Consider the following 24,299-nt stretch of genomic DNA (forward strand, 5'->3'; position numbering starts at 1 on the left):
GGAATTTGCGGGGGGGGGGAAGCAATCCATTGAAGGAGAAATTACTTGGCGTAATGTTCTTTCTATGGATTCTTTTCCAGCAGATTCCTCATCACCCTCCCCTCCAACCCTGCTATGAAAGTGACTGCAGTCGATGACTACTACTTTATTGGGAGAAAGAGGTGACCTCTTGTTTCAAGGATATTGTTGACTTATTGTTGGGTGCTGCATTTGTTCTACAGTCCTGTTCCTCAATACAACAAAAAAACACATTATGTATTCTTTTTCCTATCAGTTGCAGCTGTTTTAGCCGGATTGTCTAGTCTTCCTCCGCAGCGGCTGAGCTCAGGGGACGGGGGGATGGGGAGAACTTGGGTACAGGGACATAGTGTTGCAGTTTATGTATGACGACCAACGTTGTGTCCACAGTGGACAACTGGCGCATCAAGCCAAGACGGATCAACGGCTGAGTCGGGGTGTTTTCCGAGCAGCTGATGCTGGAAGGGATATCTGTCTGATGAGGAATGTGTCGGAAAACAATCCCTACAAAGAACATTACGGTAAGTAATTTCTCCATCTCCATGTCTGGTTCTTGAAAGGTTGAAAAATAGGGTTCGCCCTCTGTCCTCGCTGCAAGCAGGACAGCTACCAAGGCAAACTACATCTTCCATTGGAAAATAGTCTGTGCTTGGTGCAGTTTAAAAGCTGTTTTCTTAGTCAAATAACATCAGCCAGGAGAGCAAGTCATTTACAGGCTCTTTCAGTGAACCCTCCTTATTGGTCGTGCTCCCCATCAAAAGATGCTTTGAGAATAGAACCTTCCTTTTTTCCAAAGATAGTATCAGATTTTCATTTTATTCAGAAGATTCAATTACCAGTCTTTGACCCATCCCCTTGTTCCTCCAAGGAGAGAGTGTGCATTGTTTCAACCGTTAGAGGGTCTTGAGTTTCTACATCTGTAGACTAAGTGAAGAAAAGAGGGTCAATTGTTTATTGCTTATGTATGTCCTATAGGGAAATCTAATTCAAAGACAAGATGCAGAGCAATGCACCATTTTCAGAACAAACATGTGAGCGGTGGCATGCAAACAGCATTTGAAACAAAATTGCAGGAAAATGTGTCCGGTTTGCAGCCCCCTAAAATCAAAACATAACTTGCAAAGCTCAAGATTAATATTTCCAAGTTCAGAAATTATCCTGCAACTTTACTAAACTGCTTAATCTAATATTTAAAGCACATAATTGAATGCGACAGAAGGAAAAATGAATGTGGGCCTTGCTGTGTTTATTCCTGTGCAGGATTAAGATTCTGTATTCTGAAGCATGCACAGACATTAAGGATTTGTCTTGGACACAACTTTGGTCTGCAAATGCATTTTTATAGTGTTGCTGTGTTTTCTTTTGTATTGCCACATGAAGAAGTGAGACTTTTAAATGCTACATTTCTGAATGAAACACCAGCGTTGGGCCTAGAGGCCATATGTGATTTCCATCCACCAACCCCCAGCAAAACAAGTAGAGGACTGATGTATGCCTTCTCAAGGATTTGGAATTAATTTGAGGCTGAACCATAAATCTAATAACTGTCTCTGGAATTAGGTCCAAGGAAGGCAGATCCTGCAAATAAATCCAAGTGTTATGATATAAGGCATTTATAACGCGCCTATACACAAGTGTTTCAAGGCGCGATGAGGCAAGGGAGGGGAAACGGAGGGAAGACAGAGACAGCAACCCTACTGGGCCAGGTGACTTGAGATCGCGCAAGCGCAGGGGAGGGGGCGAATGGGAAACATTTGGGGGGGGCAGTGCAGTAGATAGAATAACAGTAAAATAAATAAAACAATAAATAAAAGTGCGGCCAGCTGGTGGCAAGTGCAAGGGTAAATGCAGACATCAGGTGCCAAGTGCCAGTATGGGCTGTAGGGATACAGAAACAGTCCCCAAGTGCAAGGGTTGCAAGGGGGCAGTGCAGGTGTGCAGCTGGCGGGGAGGGGACTTGGCCCGAGATCAGAGGGTAGCCAGGTAACCAGTGCAGTTTCAGCCAAGAGATCATCAGGGGAGAGGAGAAGAGAAAGCAGAGGCAAAGAGGAAGGTCTTGAGGTAATAGAGGCCCCAAGCAGCGATAGGTCAATGTGGGTGTGTGTGTCCATGTGTGTGCATGTGCACACGTAAAGAGAGAGCCATTTTTGTAAATTATAATCCTGGGATCGTGGTGGAAGAGGCATTTCATGAGACCTGCTTCTATGATTCATTAAAGAAAACACTGTTAGTGGATACAGATATCATGAAAGAGCAATGAAATATTATACTGTTAGGGATCAAGATGTAGACAGAGCTGGACTGCCCAAATTAGAATAAAAGAATCCAGCCTTTCTGTCCTATCCAAGAATAAAACCATACAGCACTGCTGTGCTAACTGGGCATAATGAAATACATCACTGCTGTTCTAAATGGAAAAAATAGGGATTTGGCAATGCTTTTACGGAATATGACGCTACTATGCTAATGGGTCTTAATTGAATCTGTCACTGTTGTGCTGACTGGCCAGAAGGACTTTACACCCTGCATCTGCTAATGTGCTTGAGCTTAAAATCTTAAGAACACAAAGGAATCAGCCAGACCACTAGTTCTGTTTTATCCAATCTGATATTTCAATCTCCCAGGCCTCTCCTGAAGGAAGGAATATGCCATCTGGGGAAAACAGAATGTCTTATCTAAGTTCCTCCAGGCCCTGGAAAGTACTCCAAGTGGGGCAGGAATAAAGTCATCAACCCCAAGAACTTATACTATAAAAGACTTTACTACAGCCAGTCCTCTGAAGTCATAAATACCTCCAGCTCTGAACTAACAGCACAGACACCAGATGCTCTGTTATTGACAGACTCAATTGCAGATCCCATTTAACAGTTTGTATTTAAAAAAAACCTTAGGGACTTACATTGAATTAATATTTGCAGTGATAACTTGGCGACAAAAGGTTGTATCGAGCTAGTTTTTTAAGAAAAATATTCAACTGGAAATGGTCGGTTGATTCCAAAACCATTTTTTTCGTTATTTTGATGCGCAGAAATGGGACGCATGCCATTGATTCATATGTCTCAGCGTCCAGGTTAGACAAGCCGTTAAGTTGGGAAAGAAAAATTATTTATACTGAAAAGTATAAGTAGGTTATAAGCCAAAATATGCAAGTCATCAACCATTTATCCTACTAAGATTAAAAATGCATTATTTAATTTCACCAGAGAATTAAATCTACTGAATCTATTAGTAACATTAGTACATGTATGGAATTTACTATATCAAATTGTTACATTGTTTAACGCAAGAAATCTCTAAAATGACATTGCATCAAATGGGAGGGAAACTGGGTTTAGAAGTTACTCCCATTAGACTGCCCTCTTCATTAATATGCCCAATGGCTATGAAGGGGTAGAGCTAATGTGATGTTACTTTAATAACTCTGTCCAATCACATACATTGACCAATTAGATTAGAAATATTATTTACACCTCAAAAGCGGGAGTGGTTTCTGTCTAAAAAAAGGTCAAACACCCACTCGCTCACTGACTGGTGCAGAGGAAGAAGGAGAGAAAGCAGAATTGAGAACAACATGAAGGAAATGGAATAGCTTGCTCTCCTTTTGAACCCATTGATGGATTATTAACAGATCATTGTAAGTGAGGCCTTCCAGGATTTAAAGGCCCAGGCCTCCTTCAGTGGAAGAGGTAACATACAGTATGTTGGGAAAAACGTATCCAATCTTACTGAATAATGCCCACTTGTTCTGAGGGGGAGAATTGAACCGGTCTGTTAGAGGGTGCCCATCTGTCTGGGAGACAGCCAAAAGAAATGCATATGCAAGTATGAAGTGAAGGGGAAGTAATCATGAGTGGAGCGATAATATAAAGGGAATTTGATTAAACACTGACTCCTGTTGTTTGTAAGTACTGAGGGGCGGGGTATATAAATTGACTGTACATCCTGGGAAATAAGGAAATATTTCAGAGGCGTAGGTGTTTCTGGAATTATAGATTTCATCAAATAATACCTATGGTCTGTTTATGGTGCAATCCCCTGACACTATCTTTGTGCTTTAGGCAAGCACAGAAGAGCAAAGGACAGCCCACTGTGTGCATACATAGAGAAATAAAGTAATTGAAGTTACTTCCTTGTTATGGCATGTGAGAGTCCTAGGATGGGCACAGCCGTGCCAAAAGAAAAACAATTGAGATGGATTATTCTGTACATTTCCAAAGGCTTCAAGTTAGCCCAAAAAGAGGTATGTGCGGGACTGCATGCACACTCCACTAGAGGGTTTTTGTTCAAGTCAGTTCTTCAAAGAAGTGTCCCTGTTCTTAACATTTGCCAGGTTGTTACTTGGGCCATTGTCCATACTTTTGCTAAACAATACTGCTTGGACTCTGAGCGCCAGGACACCTGATTTGGGTGCGTATTTCTCCACAAATACCTGCTCTAAGAATGGCCATCGCTCTCCTCCTACCTCCTATCTTTGTCAGGCTACTGCTGTGGTAGGTTTATGAGGAATGCGTGGGAGGACGTCATTCGTTCAAAGAACAAATTACTTCACTGGGGTAATGTTATATCTGGTGGATGGCTAATGTGGGTCATTTGTTCTTGCCCTTCCTCCTTCTAAACCAATCTATGAAAAGACTATTTTTGTTTTTTGGTATGTCTGGATTACAGAGGAACTGAGGTGCCTGAATTCAGCAGATTCAGAGGGGCACATCTTGCAGTCACACAGACATGAAAGTCTCCCATTTATTTTTTTTAATCGTATATGCTATGCCAAGTATCTTTTGCCCTATTCTCACGAAGCCGGTCTATCTGATGAGGCTGTAGAAAGGGAGACAAAGGACTATCGTTACAAGAGTCACTTTAATGAGTAATGCGTATGTTTCTGCAACTGTGTTGCAACAATTGGCAATTTATAGGATGGTAATATTTGTGCTATTGTTTATCTTGTAACACAAATGTGCCTTTTCTTGCTTAGGTTTGGAGAGCGTCGATCACTACCCAATTCTTGTTGCTGTGACTGGGATATTGGTACGTCTTTTGGTAGACAGCGAAGAACATTGGTAAGTGGGTGTGCCCCTTATTTTGTATTAGGTTGCTTAGTTTGAATTGCTTTTCATGCATGTTCTTTGGACAGTGTTTTTTTATGCTCTGAAGTAAATTTATGTGGAAGTAATACAATCCTTTCCATCCGTACACAAGTGAGACTTTATCAGAAACTGAAAGGTAATTTCAGGCTAGTATGAGCTTGTTAATGATTTATGGGCAAAGAATAGTTAAAATAGATCACTTTAATTGTAGATTTTAGTTTGCTTCATTTGCAAATGTGCCATGCACTCATATTTATATTTCCACTAATGGCTCTAGACTGCCTGGACTCGAAAGCATCAAAGAACCCATCAGAAATATTTCTCTAACATGGGATCTTCATTCATTTTCATAAGCTCTTCCTGTGAATGGGATCTCAGAATTTGTTTTAATTAGGTGTATGAGTGTGTACAAATAGGTTTTGGTCACTGATTTGCTTTCCTTAATTTCTTTTTTCAAAAATAATTCCACAAAATGGCATTTAAGCTGTTTTGTGTACTGTTAGAGCGCTGAGTATGTCAATAGGAAAAAACTAAAAAAGGAAACTGGTAGGCAGACTGCTGCATAGAAAAACAAGAGTTGTCAATTTAAAGTACTGATTCAGGGAATAACAGTGCGGTGTGCGCTTGTCCTAATAATTATGATTACGTGGTCTAATTGGTGCAAGTATCAGCACGTGTGGTCTCCCTGAGCCAACACCCTCATAGTGAAAAAAGCATAAGTAGTGCTGTCTTGCGCTAAGACCTTAATACTTGATCACAATAAATATAGTCCACATATTATGCTAGTGTCAAATGAATCCATTTAATTGATACAGCCAACACGTCTTTCGACCAGACCAGAGGGTCGTTCTCAAGGCCAAACTGGAAGTATAAGCTCGATGCGGGATGAAACTACATAGTAATTCAAAATGGATGTAAATTGCAGTGCAAGAAACTAAACTCCACGGGTCCAAATACCCTATGAACTTTTTACTGGGTGAATTCCCCTGCGATCTGTATTAATAGTTGTCAATTTAAGTCAGCCATGCTTCACTGTTATTCTTAATGCAATGTAGTGACAGCTGAGCCTCAGTTTATTTTTCAGCTCTATATGATATATAATAGATTCTCCTATAAAAAAGAATGTTGACTTCACTCAATGTCTTTTGTACTTTGTTGCACATTAAAGTAATTTTTTTGAGGCAGCAGGGCTTTTATCCCTGTGATTTATCTTCGTTTTAGTGGTCCTCATCATTTTTTCAGTCCCTAAAGCTCTCTATGTGGTACGAGGACTACTTTGACCTAATGCAACTCAAGCAAATGCAAACCCTGTTTCTCAAGGCTCGCATAGATCTTTTACCCCTGGCCGCCTTGAGGAATAGGTGGAAATATAATGTCAACTCGACCTGTCCATTTTGCTTAGATGTCGCTGAAGATATGCTGCATTTTGCCCCGATGTGTGTCCATTCTATTGCAACTTGCTCCTTGAAGCTTCTTTTGATTAATCTTGGTATACATACTGTGGCAGAGGCCTTGTCATTATGCCTTGTAGCTTTCTGTCCCAGGTCCCAACTAGATATTATGTTAAAGAGGGTATATTGCCTGACGATTGGGATCAGCCCTTGTGCTGGAACATAGATCCTCTGCTTGCCCAACAAATTGGCAGAAGTGATAGTGTATCTTCACCCAGCAAGGACTCTCCTCATTGACTAAAATTGTCTATACTAGACCTAGATTTGTATCTTTTCACTTATTTGTGTTTTTATGGTTCGCACTGGATTTTAATCTTATGGTGATGTTTTTGTTGTGTTTCTATTGATGTGTATTGTATTTGCTGGCTTTTATGGTAAGTATTTACTGAAATAGTTTTAAGGAGCTTCAGAATGCATTACAGAACCTTTAGATAAACCTGCCTCCAGTAGTGGGAATACATCCAACAAGGATGACCATGTGTTGTCCCTTGGATTCCCGTTCCATTAATGGGTAACCTATTTGTCAAAAATGCCCTGGGTCCCCAGGGACAAGGAGGTCCTCCACCTGGGAACCAAGTATGCCTACTCAGAACAGGCTACACATCCAGACCCTGATGCCTGTGCACGCTAACCCCACACAGAAATTGAAGCATAATCATTCCTCCTATGTGTTAACGTCTGTGACAGGTTCTGACACCCCTGTGGATAACACAGGAATCTGAAGCATCACTGCAGAAATTGGTCGAATTGGAGAGCTTCTACACCAAGAATTTCCAAATGAATTGGCAAGTGCGCCAGCAGGGTTTCTTCTCCTTCTGGTGGACTCCTTTTGTACACCTGTTTGCTTCCAGACCGAACAGGAAGGGCAGGTTCTTCTGATCCAGAGCTTCTCTCCTGAGGTGAGCCATGGAGGATGCACTGACTGTCAATTGAACATTTGATCTCCTTTGCAAGTTCCTACTGATTCATTTCATTGGTGCTCAGGAGACAGAAAAAGTGCTAATCAAATTGTACCCGGCGGGCATGGTACCCAGACCTTTCAGACTTGTCCCTTTGTAAGCCTTGGAGACTTTCAATGAGTGTGAACTTGCCATCCAAGACATGTGAAAGATCTACCCTCCTAATGTGAATATCCGAAAAATAATGCATGGCCTTTGGAAGGTTTAAGTTTTGGGCATGGATCTGTCTGAAGAGAAGCCCTGTTTGGAATCTGCCATGAGGGACTAGAAGCAGCAGCATATAAAGAGGTGCATCTATGTCAGTGAGAGCTCATAGCATCACTCATTGTCGTTTTCCAGAAAAAGGAGTCGGCACTTCCACTCCATCAACACTGATGGCACCTCAGAGGAATCACCACCCCATTAGCTCCTGTGTTCTAGAGCTAATGGGAGGATTTCAGACGTCAGGCACTTCACATCTTTGCCAAGGTCTCATCACCAACTTTACAGTCTCAGCTCAGGCGGTGGAGCAAGGGCCCTGGCACTGAATCTTCAGGCTCTGCTCAGATGGTGGAGCCATGGACCACTGCGATTTTGAAGCTGGAAGAGGCAGATCTTTGGTCTGCAGCCTCATCTCCGCTGGCTTAGTTTTGGCACTCCAGTTTAGACGGCTCCCTTCCAGCACCAATCAGCTCAGCCCGTGGGATTTGAAGCAGAGGCACCTGCTTCGACAGATCTAATACACCACCTCTCTGGAGTACAGTCCAGATTCCCGAAGTCAATTTATTTCAAAGATGGGCCAGATCTTTGGGCTTAGCCCCAACCCTTATGGGAAGGGGCGCTTAGATTACGGTGAGGTGGAGAGTTTTCCAAAGATTTCCATGGCCAGGGTGAAGGTCTTCCTGAGCTGGGCTCAATTTGCAAGATACCAGTGGGTTGGAAACCTTTGTGGAGCTAGACTACATGCACATTTCAGCCTATTGCAAACCTCATGGTTCTTTCTAGAAGGAAATTGCTATGGCTCTGCACCTTTGGGGTTGTTTTCTCCTACAAAGTCTGGGGCAGTTTGACCTGACTGACATCCTGAAGCAGGGTCTTTGTATTGACCACTTCTCCCCTTCAATCCAGCTTTCACTGCACGTGTCTGGGCCTTTTGGCAGAAATCGTCTTCTGCCCCAGCTGAGAACTGGGATCTTTATAAGAAGCACCTTCCAGCTTCTTTGGATCCAAGGTTTTGTTTATCGCATCTGAGAACCTGGTAGTGCAGTTCTCCACTGTGGGTTCAAAGTTGACCATGTTTCTCTTTTGGCCCCCAGACAGAGGGAGAGCAAGAAACTGAATGCTAGGGGATGCAAGGTCTTCACTTCTGGCAGGCTGGCTTTGAGAGCAGGGAATGCCACCTGCACATTGCCGAAGGAAATGCATACTCTGTAGAGTGTTATCTCTGAGGTGGCTGAGAAATTGCAGATAGGTTTACCTCTTTGATGGAAGATAGTAAAGAAGCTACAGAATGCATTTTGCAGTCTGATCTGGATATGGCAGACTGTGTGGCATTGCGATGGATGCTGTCTTTTAACAACATTTCTTTATGAGGACAACCGGGTTCGTCCTCCGTGTTCAGTCTAAGCTTCCTGACCTGCTGTTCAATTGAGCCATCCTTGTTTGGGTGAAAACTGATGTGTCCTTGTAGAGGTTTTAAGTCCTTGGATTATAATGGACTCCTTTTCTCCCACAGAGTCCTCATTTATGATATCTGCTCTTGTGAAACGTTTCCGAGGCTCTATGTCAGCTCTGCCCAATGCCTCTATGTGCCCGTTGCCGGATATGATGTCGGAGCCAATATATATAGTGAAGGACCGACCACCACCTCGTACGCTTCCACATACCCACGGAAATCAAGCCCATACCTACCAAACCAGTACCCCCAGCTATGGCTAGATCTTCCAGGCTCCTCACCAAGGAAAGGCTAATCCCTTCCTTAACGCATCCCCAGCACTAAAGCCCCTGTCACCTCAGACCCTGTAGAGTTGGTAGACCTTTACAACACTACCATAAAAACAGCCCTGGACACCATTGTTTCCGCTAATGAAGGAAAAAGCAAAAAATAAGAAACACTCCAACTCGTGGTTTACACAAGAGTTACTAGACCTAAGAGCCAAGAAGAACCTGGCCCTCACGACTTTCGAAATCCCACCCATCTCACACTTCTCTAGAGGCATACAAAACACTTGCCTCACAGTACAAAAATGATATCACCATAGCCAAATTGTTGTCATACAACTTCAGAATAGCCAATGCTAAGTCCGAGTCAAAGGAACTGTTAGCTATCTATAAAGAACTGGCGTCCCTGCCAACAAACACCCAAGAAACAGTGAAGGATGAAGCATGGTGTAACAACATACAAAATGCTATGATAAACACCCTTCAAGAAAAAATAAAAACCCACCTCAAAGCCCTCCCTAAATCCAACTCACACCTGGCATCAAACTGTCACCATGACAAAAAAGATAACCAACTATTCTCATTCAGAAAAGTTACTGAAACTGAAGTCATAGCACTCATGAAAGGAATCAAACCTTCCTCATGTAAAGGGAACACATGCCCTGCGTCCCTTAACGAACACTGCACAGAACCCCTAGCCCCATTTCTCACAGCTTTCATCAATGCCTTGCTATCCTCAGGTGTCGTGCCCCTCTTCCCTTTCCGCCCTCAAAGAATCCTGGGGCCGGCCGCTTCTGAAAATACCATCTCTTGATCCAGACCAACCAAACAACTATAGACCGATAACCACGGTCCCCTTTCTGCTAAAGATACTAGATAAGGCAGCCTACCAACAGATCCAAAACTACTTGGAAAACATCATCATCTTGGGCAAGAGGCAATCAGGTTTCCGAACTAGACTTGATAATGCAGTTACAGCAAACTATGGATGAAGGGAAACCAGCACTGCTCCTGTTCCTATACCTCTCTGCTGCGTTCGATCTTGTAGATCACAAGATCCTCTGCAAACATCTCAAAGACGCAGCAGAATTTTCCCAACAAGCTACCTCATGGATCACCTCCTTTATGGAAGGAAGACTCATGAGAGTATTCTTTGACCAGGACTGCGCAACCCCCATCCCCATCCACTGCGGAGTACCCCAGGGATCCTGCATCTCACCCACCCTTTACAACATCTTCACCCTCCCTCTCTTCAACGACCTTGATGATCACGGCATAGCATATACTATCTATGCCGATGATACCCAGGTTCTTCTCTCACTCACTGTTACGCTCACCTGGTCTCTGCGGGGACGTTGGGGCACGGTTGCAGCCCTCCCAGGAAGTAGAACCCCCCTGTCTGCTTTCTCCCACTGCAAATAGGCTGTGGGCTGCTGCGATGAATTGGAACACTGCTCCTGCATAGATACGAGAGGACGTAAATTGCTGTCCTGTGAGTGAATTCCCTCTCAAACCCTTCTTCCCATAGTGTGGTTTCCGTGAGCATTCATCGACCCATTAACGCTCACCTGTAGATTATTAATGGTGAGCTCTCCGTCCTGCTACTTCTGGCAGGGCCGCTTTTAGGAGGAGGACCGAGTTCCTTCACTGGTCCTTCATACGTGGTGTCCAGTCCAGCTGCGACTATTCCACGCCTTTTTGGTAAGTGTCTTTCAGTTTTCTCTTTGTCCTAAAGTATTTGTATTGTCTTTCTCACACCCTGTTGTCATCTCTGTAATAATGTCTTTCTTTCTCCCGAATAGGTGTGATTGCGGCCCAGAAGAGCCACACAGCACGAGGTGGCTCCAGATGCGGAGGATCCTGCGGCGGTCTGGCAGTAGGTAATTGAGTTTTTAATGATAAGCGCGAAGAATTTTGCAAGCGCGACCTCAGACTGAAGGTTTGTAATGTCTAACCTTGCCTTTTGTCCTTTTACAGGGTCTGCCTGTGTGGATGAAGATGATGACATGCTATAGTGACCAGAACTGAAGTCCTGCGTGCCGGAGGATGAAGAAGATGTTGTGCTGCGGTGCCCAGAACTGAAGTCCTGCGTTCCGGAGGATGAAGAATGGACGCCAGGCTAAGCAGTGAAGAATACAGGTGAATGCTGACTCCAGGAGGTAAACGTATGGGCAGGAGACTGGATTCCCAAAGGTAAATGCTGCTTTATCCCAGGCGGGGGTGAGCGTTACGCTGCATGCAAATGCAGATTAACGCGAAGCATGCGCCTTGGGGTTGGGTTGGCTTTTATAGCTGAGCTCTTAAGGCCACGCCCGCTAGTTCTGTTCTGCTTGCCACACCCTGCCACTCCTTGAAATTGCACGTGCAGCTTATAGATGGAAAGTTCCATGTGCAGCTCAAGATGGAAAGCCACACCCGGACTGACTGCACACCCGCGGAAAGTTCCTGAAAAGCACTCCTGTCCATAATAAAGAGTCTTGCTTATGTTTCTCCGTGAGCCTGGTGCCAAAGGTGCCAGGACTGAGTCCAATGGGGCCCCATGTGTATTAACATCCCAAAGGGGCGTGCGTGAACCATGCTACCCCTTGCTCCCACAACCTGATGGTGCAGCTCCTATGTTCCTGGCCAAGTGGCCAGGACACTCACTGGTTGTTATGAACAAGATGTAGCCACACCCAACATGATCTACTCCATCATCCAGGCCTGGATGGCAGCAAATGGGCTCTGTCTCAATGGAGATGAGACAGAATTACTACTGGTAGGTCCCAAACAAGTCCTCTGCAAGCTGGACAGCAAGTACGCATCCTTCAACATTGACAATACGACCATTACCACTGCAACAGCGGCCAAAACTCTATGGGTATACCTAGATTCCACACTCTCCATGTCATGCATATATGTAGAAAGAAAGAAAGGAACCAAGAAAAGCCCCAATGGTGGGCGAGTCATTGGGGGGTGGAGGCGGACCGGAGGGGGACCATTATCAGTAGCATGTTGGGTGGGGGGGGAGTTGGATGTCTTAGCTTAACGTGTTAGGGGGTGGAGCGATCCACTTGTTGTCGGTGCAGGGGTCTGGCCAGGTGCCTCTCCCCCAAGAATCCAGGGCGCCGGGGGCAGCTGAGAAGGGCCTCTGTCTGCTTGCTGGTGACAGGGCCACGGCCTGTTCTGCCCTCCTTGGCCTGTCCGCTTCTATGTCTGTGGGGCCATCCAGCGGAGGCTGGGGGGCTGTCTCGTTAGGCCTGGATATTTCCCTGTGTAGTCCAGGAAGGGGGACCAGATCTCATCGAATTTGAAGGTGTTGCCGAATCTTATGGCTGTAATTTTCTCCGCCGCCACAGTCTCCCAGCATTTCGACCACCACATTTGTATAAATGGACCCTCTGGATTCTTCCAAAGTCTGGCTAGGGAGATCTTTGCGGCCATCAAGAGCTGGTTGCATAAGTCCGCTATGCGGCCTGTAAGCGGGAGCTGTCCCTCGCCTGTGACCCCCAAGAGGACAATTCCTGGGTCCAAGGGAATTGTGAGGCCCGTGATCCCCTTAATTTGTTCACGGAGCGCCCTCCAGAACACAGTGGATTTCGGGCAGGACCAGAGCAGATGAAACAACGTGCCCGGGTTGGGGCAGCCCCGCCAGCATTGTGGGGTTATAGCCTGATTGAATTTGTTCATGGCCTCTGGGGTGCGATACCATCTATAGCACACCTTGTAGGCGGCCTCCCTATTTGTTGTGCATCGAGAACTGTTGTGGGCGCTGGACCAGATCTGACTCCTCCGGCTCGATGGTTCTGCCAATGTCTTTTTCCCATTTGAGCATATACTGTTCTTTTTTGGATGGGTCCAATCTGCCGAGCAGTTTGTATAGGGTCGATATTTTCCCCCAGGGGCGGGGGGGGGTAGATATGAGTGTATGCTGTAGGGCGGTTAGGTCCCTGCCTCCGAGTTTCTTGGCCGCTTTGCTGGATAGCCAGTGCCTGAGCTGTGTGTAGCGGAATCTTTCTGTCTTGGGGATCAGGAATTTGGTCTTACATGCCTCAAAGTTTAGCAGGCTCCCGTTCTCGAAGAAGTCCGCTAAGGTTCTCAGTCCGCCGTCGCGCCATCTGCTGAAGTTATTCAGGGCCAGCCCCAGGGAAAAGTCTGGGTTGTTCCAGACTGGGGTGAGTGGGCTCTTCGGGCCCCTGCATTTCCAGATGTACGCTGCTTTCTTCCAGCTTGAAACCGTTTTCCGCGTGGCCGGCAATGGGCCTGTGCCCTGGGGTGTGTTGTGTTCTGTTATGTGTGGCAGCTCCTCAATTGGGGTCGTGCGCCATTCTTCCTCCAGTTTCGTCCATCTGGCCCAGTTGGAAGTGGTTTTCCATGCGAAGGCGTGCGAGAGCTGGGCCGCCAGCAGTACCAGGCCATGTCCGGGACAGCAAGGCCGCCCGTGGCAGGGTCGCAGAACATAATGTGCCTCAGTATTCTCATTTTTTTGTTCACCCAGACATATTTACAAATGTCTCTTTGCAGTTTTTGCAGGGCTTTCTTGCAGAAGGTTGTGGGGAGCGCCAGGCTGTTGTAGAGCAGCCTCGGGAGCAGGTTCATTTTCAGTGCCGTGATACGGCCGAACCAGGAGATTTCCTGCTTGCACCAGCGCCCCAGGTCGTCTGAGTTTTCTGATTATGGGGGGGGTTCGCTTCGTAGATATCCTCTTTTACTATCTAAACGGTATGATCCGCTCAAGCTAAGTATCCTGGAACAGCGCCACAATTCCCTTGGGCAGCTGGCGCTTTATAAATCCAAATAAAAAATACAAAAATCTATATAGAGGCCCCACGCCCCATGACCTCGGTTCCTTTTTTCTGCGCACTCTGCTTGCTACAAGGAACATAGATTTTAGCTTTATTTGTATTAGTGAATTATTGGTTCACGTCTTGAGTTCATATCAATGTCGAATCCGACGAGATCTGTGGGGATCAAACCCTGCATGGATTGCGGACGTCCGATGTCTGTATTGGACCGGCACTGCATATGCATTTACTGCCTTGGTGAAGGCCACCACATGCAGGACTGCACATCGTGCTAATCGATGCATCCGAAGGCGCTTCGAGAACTTGAAGCAAAACTGTTCAACTTCCTCCACAAGTGAAAAGGGAATAAGCTGACCTGATTGAGGTAGTCGGGCGTGGATGGCGGTACTGAGGGGTGGTTCCCTGTCCCTGCCTGGAAGTGCTGTTTGGGCTGAGACTCTGAATGTCCACAGTCACTTGCGCTCTTGCCAAAAGGATTTGTTTTCTGCTTAGACGCAGTCTGTAAGAGGAAGCACTAAGCTTCCATGGCATTCGTAACACAGCGAAGGTCCTGCACACTGCGAATCAACAACTGCCTCCAAAGCCTCTGGAACTCACTCCCCCTGCCCCCTATACAGCCTACATCACGGCACCGGTCTGCGCACCTCGGAAGTGCCTGTAAATGCTGTTTGGGCTGAGACTCTGAATGTCCACAGTCTCTTGCTGAAAAGATTTGTTTTCTGCTCAAAGACACAGTGTGCTCCCACGGCGTTCGTAACACAGAGGAGGTCCTGCACACTGCGAATCAAGGAATTACTTACTTTGCTTGCGAACCTGACTTTTTGGGACCCTATTGCTTGTGCTGCTGATCCTTGGGCCAGTACTCTCTTGACTGTTGATCCTTGGGGCATTGTTGCACTTTTTCTGGCGTGAGCATGCAACTTCTCCGTTGTCTATGCCTCACAGAACGAGTACTTAAATGTCCCTTCTTTGTTTCTGTTTCTCTATAGGAACTGCCTCCAAAGCCCGGGAACTCCCTCCACCCACCCCCTGGACAGCCTACATCACAGCACGGGTCTGCGTACACACGCGCGCACCCCATAAGTGCCTGGAAGTGCTGTTTGGGATGTTCAGGCGTTGTGGGGCCCAGATAATTAACATTTACCATTTGCAAGCACCAAAATGTCATTGCTACTGAACCTTGTGGCAACGGTATAATTCCTGCATGTTGGTCTTTTCTCATATATGCAACACGTTGCTGATTGGTGAAGATTGAATGCTGGCATACTAATTTGGTACTTAAAATCCCGGCAACGGGTGTAAGTAGCAAGGGTAGCAAGCTACTAAATGAATCCACCTGTTTATCTGTGTTTGTAAAGAATTATGGCCAGTGGCTTAAGAAGTGGGAAGATATGTGAAATAACATCAAAGCCTGTACTTGTTATTGAGGAAAAAACACTGCATACCCCCAATGTGCACTCCAATGGTACTGATTACAATGAAGAAATAAATGTGCAGCTAGGTGAAAAAGTTAAAGTACATGCCATAGTACATACACCTAGCATGTTCCCAAATGGAAAAGTCTCTTTCCCCTTGAAAGAAATGTATGATGGTGAACGCTCGGCCTAACATAGTTTTCTGAGCATACGAGAAGACCAAAAATGTCTTCCATCTGTAATTGGGCCTGGTAATATGTTTAACCAGGGTATTTCTGATGACTCAATGCTGGCCCTAACTATAATGGCCGAGTTGAGAAAACGTGTTTGTATGTCCTTGGGACCATATACTCCTGTCAATCCCAGGCATGGAGGCATATAGGAGGTACATCTTTTTGGAGCGAGATGTGTAGATCCAGATGCTCCCATATCCCTTTGCCCCCGCTCTAGGTCCATTGACCACATCTATGCCCACCAACAGTAATGATTTGCAAAACTTTGAGGCAAATCAAACCTCAGTTGAGGGTGCTAGAGCTTGCTCCAGCCCAGTGGATGAAAAACAGAGATCTTTGGCAGCCAATGAAGCATCCCGAATTGCATCCTTGCGCATGTCACATGCACTTAATGATTTTGAAAACGCAGTACATACATTCCCTGTATTGACAAGGATTTTGAATATATTAGATAGAGGGCATGAGCTTACACAACTGGAAATTAGAGAACTGAAACAGACATCTAAAGAAACCCTTATGAAAATAAGCAAAATAGAGGGGTATCTAATGGGGAATGGGAAAGTGAGCCCATCAAATGCAATCAAAATTGATCCAGATTGGAAAGGCTCTGTCAATTCAGAATCCAAACAGACAAAAGAACTCATAGTGCACTCTAGAACTGCACAAACCAATCTTTCGGAGAAACCATTTGTGGCCTCTTCGAGATCATATGCAAAAGCTTTGAATAAAATGCTGATGTCAACTAAAAGCACACAAGCTGAGTTACCTGGCGGGACATCTACAGTCACTGACACAATTTATACAAAATTAGACATGCTTGAATCATTGATAACTCAGTTAGCATGTAGAATAACACCTCTTACTTCTACTTGCCCCTTGCATTCTCCACTGAATAATCAAGCTGTCTACGGAGCAACTATTGACAGCTCTTCTGTCCTCATGGATTTGATTGAAAAGGAAAAAAGAAGGGTCGGGTGGAGAAGAGATAGCCAGTATGGTACCTCTGTCCTTGCCTACTGGCAACAAGGGGTTTACTTCTGGCCCCTATATGTCTCGTAGACAAAAGCGCATTCATACGCGCCAGTTAAAGAGAAACTTGCGGACTAAAAAGGAGATAAAGGTGGTTGGAGAACAATAGATTCAGGGATTCTCTCTTAATGGCAACAAAGGTAATCCGAAGGGAGACACCTTGTGTGTTAACTCAGGTGAAGAGGGCACACTTGATCTAGATCAGCTAGATGATGAAAGTAAAAAAGCGCTCCAGATGGCAATCCCAAATGATGAGGGCAACAAAACAAAGAATGCAAAGAAAAAGAAATAAAGTAAAAAATGTAACCCAGGAGACTAGCAATGACCCTACAGTAAAGTGTGTAGCACCAACTGACACTGGGGAGAACAAAGTGTCACTACAACCTCCTTCAGCTGTGACCATGTCAGGTGAATCCAAACCATCCCAGCAATCCCTACTCTCTTCCTTTTTCCCTTTAAAGGGACCTTCAACTAACAACTCAAAAGTGAAGATTGCCACGAAACTGAAATCTAATAATGTTCCTTCGATACTGAAGGATCCTGAGATTACTGTATGTTCCACGTCCATCACAGAGAAGGAACAAATAGTTAATAATGAAGTGAGTAGGAATGGCAACCCAAACTCTAACCCACCATCTACCACTGATGGAGTGAACGCACAGGTGAAGAGCATGGGTCCCCTCATGGAACCCCCTTTTAATGCTACTAATGAAATGGACAGGGTAATGGCGAATATAATAGGCTGGCAAAGTGTTGAAGATGTAAATGGTAAGAAAAGGATTAACCACTCCTACTTACTGCAAATTTTCAATCTTATTCCATCTGTAAGAAATTTGAGATCAGAGGAAATCGAATTGATTGAACTTCACAATACCAATAATAACAGAATGGTATGTAAGACCCATTCTCCTATAATAACCAAGATGTTGCGTGAACACTTCATGGACTTTGAACTTCTAGGGTTTGAACTTTTCCACTTTGAGTCTCATGAGGCGGCTAAAACCTTCTTACAATTTCAACCTCCTATGTATTCTACCAATGAAGAATATCCTGTAATAAATCAAGGCCTTAAAGACACAGAAATATCTGCACTCTCCCAGCTTTCCAACCTGACCGCGGCAATTAAGGATTGGTCATGGTTAATTCCCTTGGCAAAAACCTTAAGTAAAACCAACGTCCAAATCCTCATAGTAACCACGATTTATCTATCTTATCCTGGAACTCATGTGGATTTAAAAATGTTAACACATGGCAACACAATTTCCCTTTTTAAGCTCAAACGTCTATAATCATAGCACAGGAATCCATGAACATATGGGATTTCATGATAAGTGGCTTCACTACGTATGCTACGAAGGCCAAGCTTGGAAGGGGAGGGCATCCTTATGGAGGGCTTGCAATTTGCTTTAATAACACTCTAAATATTAGGCCAAAGATGGTACAGGAAACATATAATATATTAGCTATTGCATTTTCATTAATTGGTGAATCTCCAATGCCATTCTTTGTAATTGATATATATTGGAACCCTTCGAAAATGCCTTTGGATGCAATGCTGAATCAGCTGAATTCAATTCTGGAGGATATATACTCCCGTCACTCCTCAAATCATATTATTATTGGAGGAGACTTTAATGCATGTTGCACTGGACATGCTTATAAGAACTCAAGATATGCTCCGTCTGTTCACGAACTCCAGGCTCAGGCCCATGGCGAAAGATGGAGATATTTTTTGGAAAGCTGGGCCATCTATCTTTTAGAATTTGGCTCTACTGCGTTAACCTATACTTGGCGGAGAGATAAGTTGAACTCCAGAATTGATTACTTAGCTGTTTCACATACCCTTGCTCCCTTAGCATCCCCCATATTCACTCTAGATGTACTCTTGGGAGATCACGTAATTATTGGTACAACTATTAGGGTGAATGGATCATCACTACCGAATTATCCTGTGCCATCATGTGTAGAGATTGAGCGTATAGCTATATCTATAAGATGGAATGACAATCTATGCCGTAAATTAAACAAAATGATCAAAGCGGCAGTCCCATGGTTAGGCTTACTACCTCAGGATTACAGTGATACTAATAGGATAGAGAAGTACTTCACTGAGATGATAGCAGATATGTTGCTTTGACTAGGTGGATCCTATTCTAGGCAGGGAAACGACGACTGCTTACACCATAACAGTGAGATCCACAAACTAAAATGTCTTAAAAATAGACATATTCGTAAATTAAGGAAGACTTGCCCTACTACTGAGGAATACTTAAAACTTAAAAGAAAGATTTGTAATATCTACACCAATAAATGTCGCAATATACAATGGGGCCTTAAAATCAAAGACAACTAAAACATGGTATCGTATCTTAGTACAAACAACAGGAGATCCATATGGGCCATGCTGCAAATGGGTGTGGATAAAAAGATTGTCTGGAATCTCCTATATTGGCGACAACTTGGACCACTTTTTTTTCCAGACAAATAACAACTACCTTCTAGATTTCGTAATAAAACCCCCTTGCTATGCAATTCCTCCTACAGCGTTGTCTTGCCGATGCCAGAAAAAGATATAGAATGGGCGATAGTAAAACTGAAATATTCGAAAGCCCCAGGACCAGATGGGATCCCTGCATGTGTAATGAAACAAGACCCCCAGTTTTTGGGCCCATGTCTGTAAAATAAAATACGATAACATCTTTAAATTTCAAAAGATACCCATGTCATGGAACATCGCTCTAGTGGTCCCCATATGGAAAAAAGGCAGACGTGAAGATCCAGCGAGCTACAGAGCCATTGCATTACTAGATACATCAGAGAAGCTATTTTCTATTCTTAAAGAATTAGAAATCCACATGAAACATACAAATATGCTATCAAGGTTTCAAGTGGGATTCCGCCGCGCAATGGGCACTCCATTGAACGCCACTATTCTAGCTCATCTTTTGGCAAAATCGAGAAACAGCGAATTTTGGCCCGATATATATGGCATCTCTGGACCTAACGTCTGCCTTTGACGCAGTAATCCGCACCTTGCTGTGGTCCAAACTAGCAAATATGGGATTTGACACCGCTCTCCTCCATATGCTGGTTCTGCTACACGAAAAATGTGCTCGTCCGTATTAACAAACGGGGAACCCTGACCGATGTTATTGCCACCTCTTTCGGAGTCAGACAAGGATGCAACTTAGCATCTACTCTGTTTAACGCGTACTTATGTGACATGGACAACATATGGCAGGGGAAAGTATTCTATCCTGCTATGCTTGGTAACTTGAAAATACAGTGGTTGGCGTTTGCAGACAATATTCTACTGTTTGATTTGACGCCATTTGGTCTGTAAACAAAATTAAAACTTTTTGCATCATATGCATACTCACACAATCTGAAGGCAAATACAGTGAAATCCAATATCATTATATTTAACAACTATAGGAAGAAACTTGTTTGTTGTTTATAAATGGTCGCTGTATGGCTCTCGAATAGAACGAGCACCCTCACTTAAGTATCTTGGATACAATCTATGTAATATTGCGTCTAAAAACATGTGGAAATCTATGATTAAAGATAAGATCAAACCCTTATACTCGCAAATGAAAATCATATATAACAGATATTGCGCATACTCTATGACTCCACTATTCGAATATTATACTCTAAAAGTGGAAGCTGTGGTTTTATACGGTCTGGACATGTGGCTTCTGAAAATCGGTCCCGACTTAAATCGGGCCCAAGCCTCGATGTGGAAAAAAACTTTGAGGCTCTCCAACTCAATACCTAGTGCAGTGTTGCGAAACAAGCTTGGCTTAATATCGCTCGCTGCCCGTCTCATTTGGAGGTGTCTAAATAATTACTCCAAAATGCTGGACCCTCCGCAGAATTCCCTATATGAGAATATATCCAACATGAGGGTAGAAAAACATCCAAACTCCATCAACAATTATCATGAGGAAATGTTAGTTTTATTGGACAACATCAATGCGACGACTGATGACCTTCGGTTGCGTCCAATATACGTTAAAGCTTTTCGAATATGATTGGATAACTACGATTGAGACCTTCCCAAAGTTTAAATTGTACACGGAAATTGCACATTTCATTACCAAATATACTCCTAGATCGAGATATTTGGTACAATTTCCGGGCAAAATGGCCCGTGACAATTATTTACATTTCAAACTAAATCAGTTTCCCACCTATGAAAAAACGCAATTTCGAGGGGATTGGGTCCTCCGACGTATTCCATATCTATGACAGTAATCACCACAGCTGTGATGCTTCGGAAAATCTTTCGGCGCCTGCGTCGATGATGTCGATACGCCCCCCTCGAGGGCCTCCGTCGAGCTGACATCACCGGATGTTATAAGTAGGACGCACGACGCCTGTAGCCTCAGTTCCGTTTTTTCCGCAAACGTGCCGGCTTCGGAGATCTCGGCACGCCTCGATTTTATTGAATCCTGTTCTTTTGGTTCTTCGAACCTGTTTCTTCATTGAATATTGTATGATGTTTTCGGCTTCTTCCACCCCGCGGTCCGGGTTTAAGAATTGGCGGGGGTGCGGGTCCAAGATGTCGCTGACAGTCACGCACAACTCTTGTCTCTGGTGCCTCGGGGAGGACCATGATACGGATGACTGTGTCGACTGCCAATCGCTCACATCGAAGGGCTTGCAGAAGCGTAAGAAGAAGCTGTTGGTCGGTAAGGTAGCCAAGCCCCGGAAGTCGCGTTCCACTGGTCTTTCGACAGATGATTCGAGGGGCGACTCTCTGCATCGTCGTCGTGAGTCTGGGGGTTCTCGGTCTGGGAGTCGGTCCCGCCATTCCTCTGCCTCTTCGAGGCACTCGGGAAGCGCCGTCACAGGTCGCCTTCCCCGTCCGAGGACTCCGCCCGTCGGTGGGTTGCTTGTCCCAACAAGCATTCCACTCCTGAGGAATGGGATTCCTTCCGAAAGGAGATGTTGGCGATTTTTCAATTGCAGGGCTCCGGTCCGTCCGCGCCATCTGTGGATGCCGGACGTGGCCGTACTAGAGACACTGCTCGTCCGTCTTCGGGCTCGAGCAGTCGTCACGACCACCGGGCGCCTTCGAGGTCCCGGTCGGACAAGGATGGTCGCTCTAGGCATGCCCGTTTCAGGTCCCGGTCCTCAACGACCTCGAGACCGTGAGAACCTGTGAAGTCTTCGAAGAATACATCGACGCCAGCGGCGCCGAGGTCGTAGATGGACACTCTCGAGGCTCCGCCTCTGAGGAAGTCGTCGACGCCATCGGCCCCCAGGCTGTCGAGAAACACGCTTGGGGCTCTGCCCTCGAGGACTGTGTCGATGCCGCCAAAGCTGTCGGCGCCGCGCTCGACGCCGATTTCGTCAACACCCTTGACGCCTTTCGAGGCGGCTTTGTCGGGGGTACCCCGTGGCACGGTGGAACCCCCCAGAAAGGCTCTGGCCAAGGCTAAACATGTCTTTGTTCCTTTTTCTGTACCCTCTTTCCAGCCTTTGGATTATATTTCTGAGGTGGATGAGGGGTCTGAGGAAGGTGAGGTTCCTGCAGAGGTTCCTAATGGCCTCCTTTCTGGTCATAGCCAACTTGAGGACCTGCGCCAGTTGTTGAACGACGCCACTGGGCTGGACACCTCTCCGGAGGTGGAGTTTGGTAGGCCTGAGGCTGGCACGCATGCCGACTCCTCTTACCGGCGCCTGATGTCGAGGGTCGCGGATTACCTGGGGTGGTCTGCCCCCCCTGGGGATTTTCAGCAGGATGATCTGACTGATATCATCGACCAATGTCCACCAACTGACCCGGTACTGCCATTCCATATGGCCTTCCAGAGAAGGGTGGCTGTGGCTTGGACTTCTCCGGAGAGTCTCCCGGCAGTGAGCAATTCCTTGCCAAAGAAATATCGCCCTGCCAGTGGCGACCCCTGCTACTTGACCACGCTCCCCACTCCGGAGAGTTTGGTGGTGCAGGTGGCTACGGGCCCCACTAAGCAGGCGTTGTACCCTACCATCCCTCCTGATAGGGACGACAAACGTTTTGACGGCTGGGCGAAGAAGGTGTTTTCTTCTGGGGGCATGGCGCTTCAGGCTGCCAACTCCGTTTGTGCCTTGTCTCGTTTCATGCACACTCTGTGGAACTGTATCTCCTTTTCGACTGATCATATTCCCGAAGGGGAGGAACGTGATGTTTCTTTTGCTATTGTGCAGGATGGCAAGGACGCAATGTGTGAGTCCCTTCAGTCGGGTGTGGACATGGTTGATTGCGTCAGCTGGTCCATGGCGGCGAGCGCTATAATATGCAGGTTTGCGGAAGTCAGGGTTTGCTCCTGATGTGCAAGCTCGGCTCCTCAACATGCTCGCCTCCTCAACAAGGCTGACGAGAGTCTTGAGAGGTTGCAGACCTCCAAAGCTGCAGCAAAGTCGTTGGGCGCTGCAGTTCGCCAACCTCTGCCTTTTCGTCCTAGGGGACAACAATGGAGGGGAGGTTCCTTTCGATATTACTCATCCTTTAGTAAATCGAGAGGAGCTGCTAGTCAAAGGGGCCACCGTAGGAGTGCCAGAGGTGGAAAATGGGGTACTCGAGGTGCCAAGGCCGCTCGGGCAGTTGCCTCTTTGCCCTCAGGCACTGCCGCAGCTGCTTCAGCTCAGTCATGAGGCCATGTCCCATGGTTCGCCGGTTGGGGGAAGGCTGGCGCAGCATCTTGTAGAGTGGCGTGCCATTACTTCAGATGTGTGGGTTCTGGACATCATAGTGTAACGCTCACCTGGTATCCACGGGGACATCACTCAGCCTGTTCTGACCTCTTCGACCTCAAACCCTTCCCTGGAGTCTACTCGACTGGAGACTGGGCCTGAAACACAGGATTGGTAGAGTTTAACTCCCTATTGTCTCTGTGTGCTTGAACCCCTTCTTCCCCGGGGTCCAACCCTTCCCTTTGATCCACAGCTCTTCTTGTTTTCTTGGAAAGTGTGCTCTCTGTCCTGCTTTCAGCGCAGGGGCGCGTTGATTGATGCAGGCTTGTTGCTGCCTAGTTACTTCACTGGCAAGTCCAACAGGTAAGTATAATGAGTCTTTTGAACAGTTCTCGAACTTCGTTCCTTTCCTTCCTTAGATGATGGCCGGCGTCCGGGGATGGCGTCGTACTGCTGAGATGAGTAGTGCTGAAGGTGAGTGAGAGTGCGATGAGACCCTTTCGTATTTGTATTGAACTGAGTTCTTTTTCTGTCTCTTTTAGGTGCCGCGACGTTTTCAGCGTGGATGCCGGTTATGAAGAAGAAATGCGGTGAGTAAGCGCAGTATGCGGCGCCTCTAGATGTTTCCACACTAACCTGGAGTATCTTTTCCCTCTTGCAGATGGATGAGAAGTTCCGGAGACAGAGTTCACCCAGAGCGGCTGGGATTCAGGTAAGCGTTT

The 24,299-nt window shown here is 45.7% G+C and overlaps 1 protein-coding gene across 5 annotated transcripts in view; it reads left to right on the top strand.

Annotated features, from left to right (window-relative positions):
• The window catches only part of RNF123 (ring finger protein 123), a 3,033,138-nt gene that overhangs the window by 2,453,625 nt on the left and 555,214 nt on the right, over positions 1-24,299 (top strand). For all 5 annotated transcript variants that reach the window (XM_069644183.1, XM_069644184.1, XM_069644185.1 and 2 more), the window contains exon 35: positions 4,991-5,075. In XM_069644183.1, coding sequence (XP_069500284.1) covers positions 4,991-5,075 — 85 coding nt within the window. The remainder of the gene's footprint in view (positions 1-4,990; positions 5,076-24,299) is intronic.

The sequence above is a fragment of the Ambystoma mexicanum genome, chromosome 2p, assembly GCF_040938575.1.
Source record: "Ambystoma mexicanum isolate Mex_15411 chromosome 2p, UKY_AmexF1_1, whole genome shotgun sequence".
In the NCBI taxonomy this organism is placed as follows: domain Eukaryota; kingdom Metazoa; phylum Chordata; class Amphibia; order Caudata; family Ambystomatidae; genus Ambystoma; species Ambystoma mexicanum.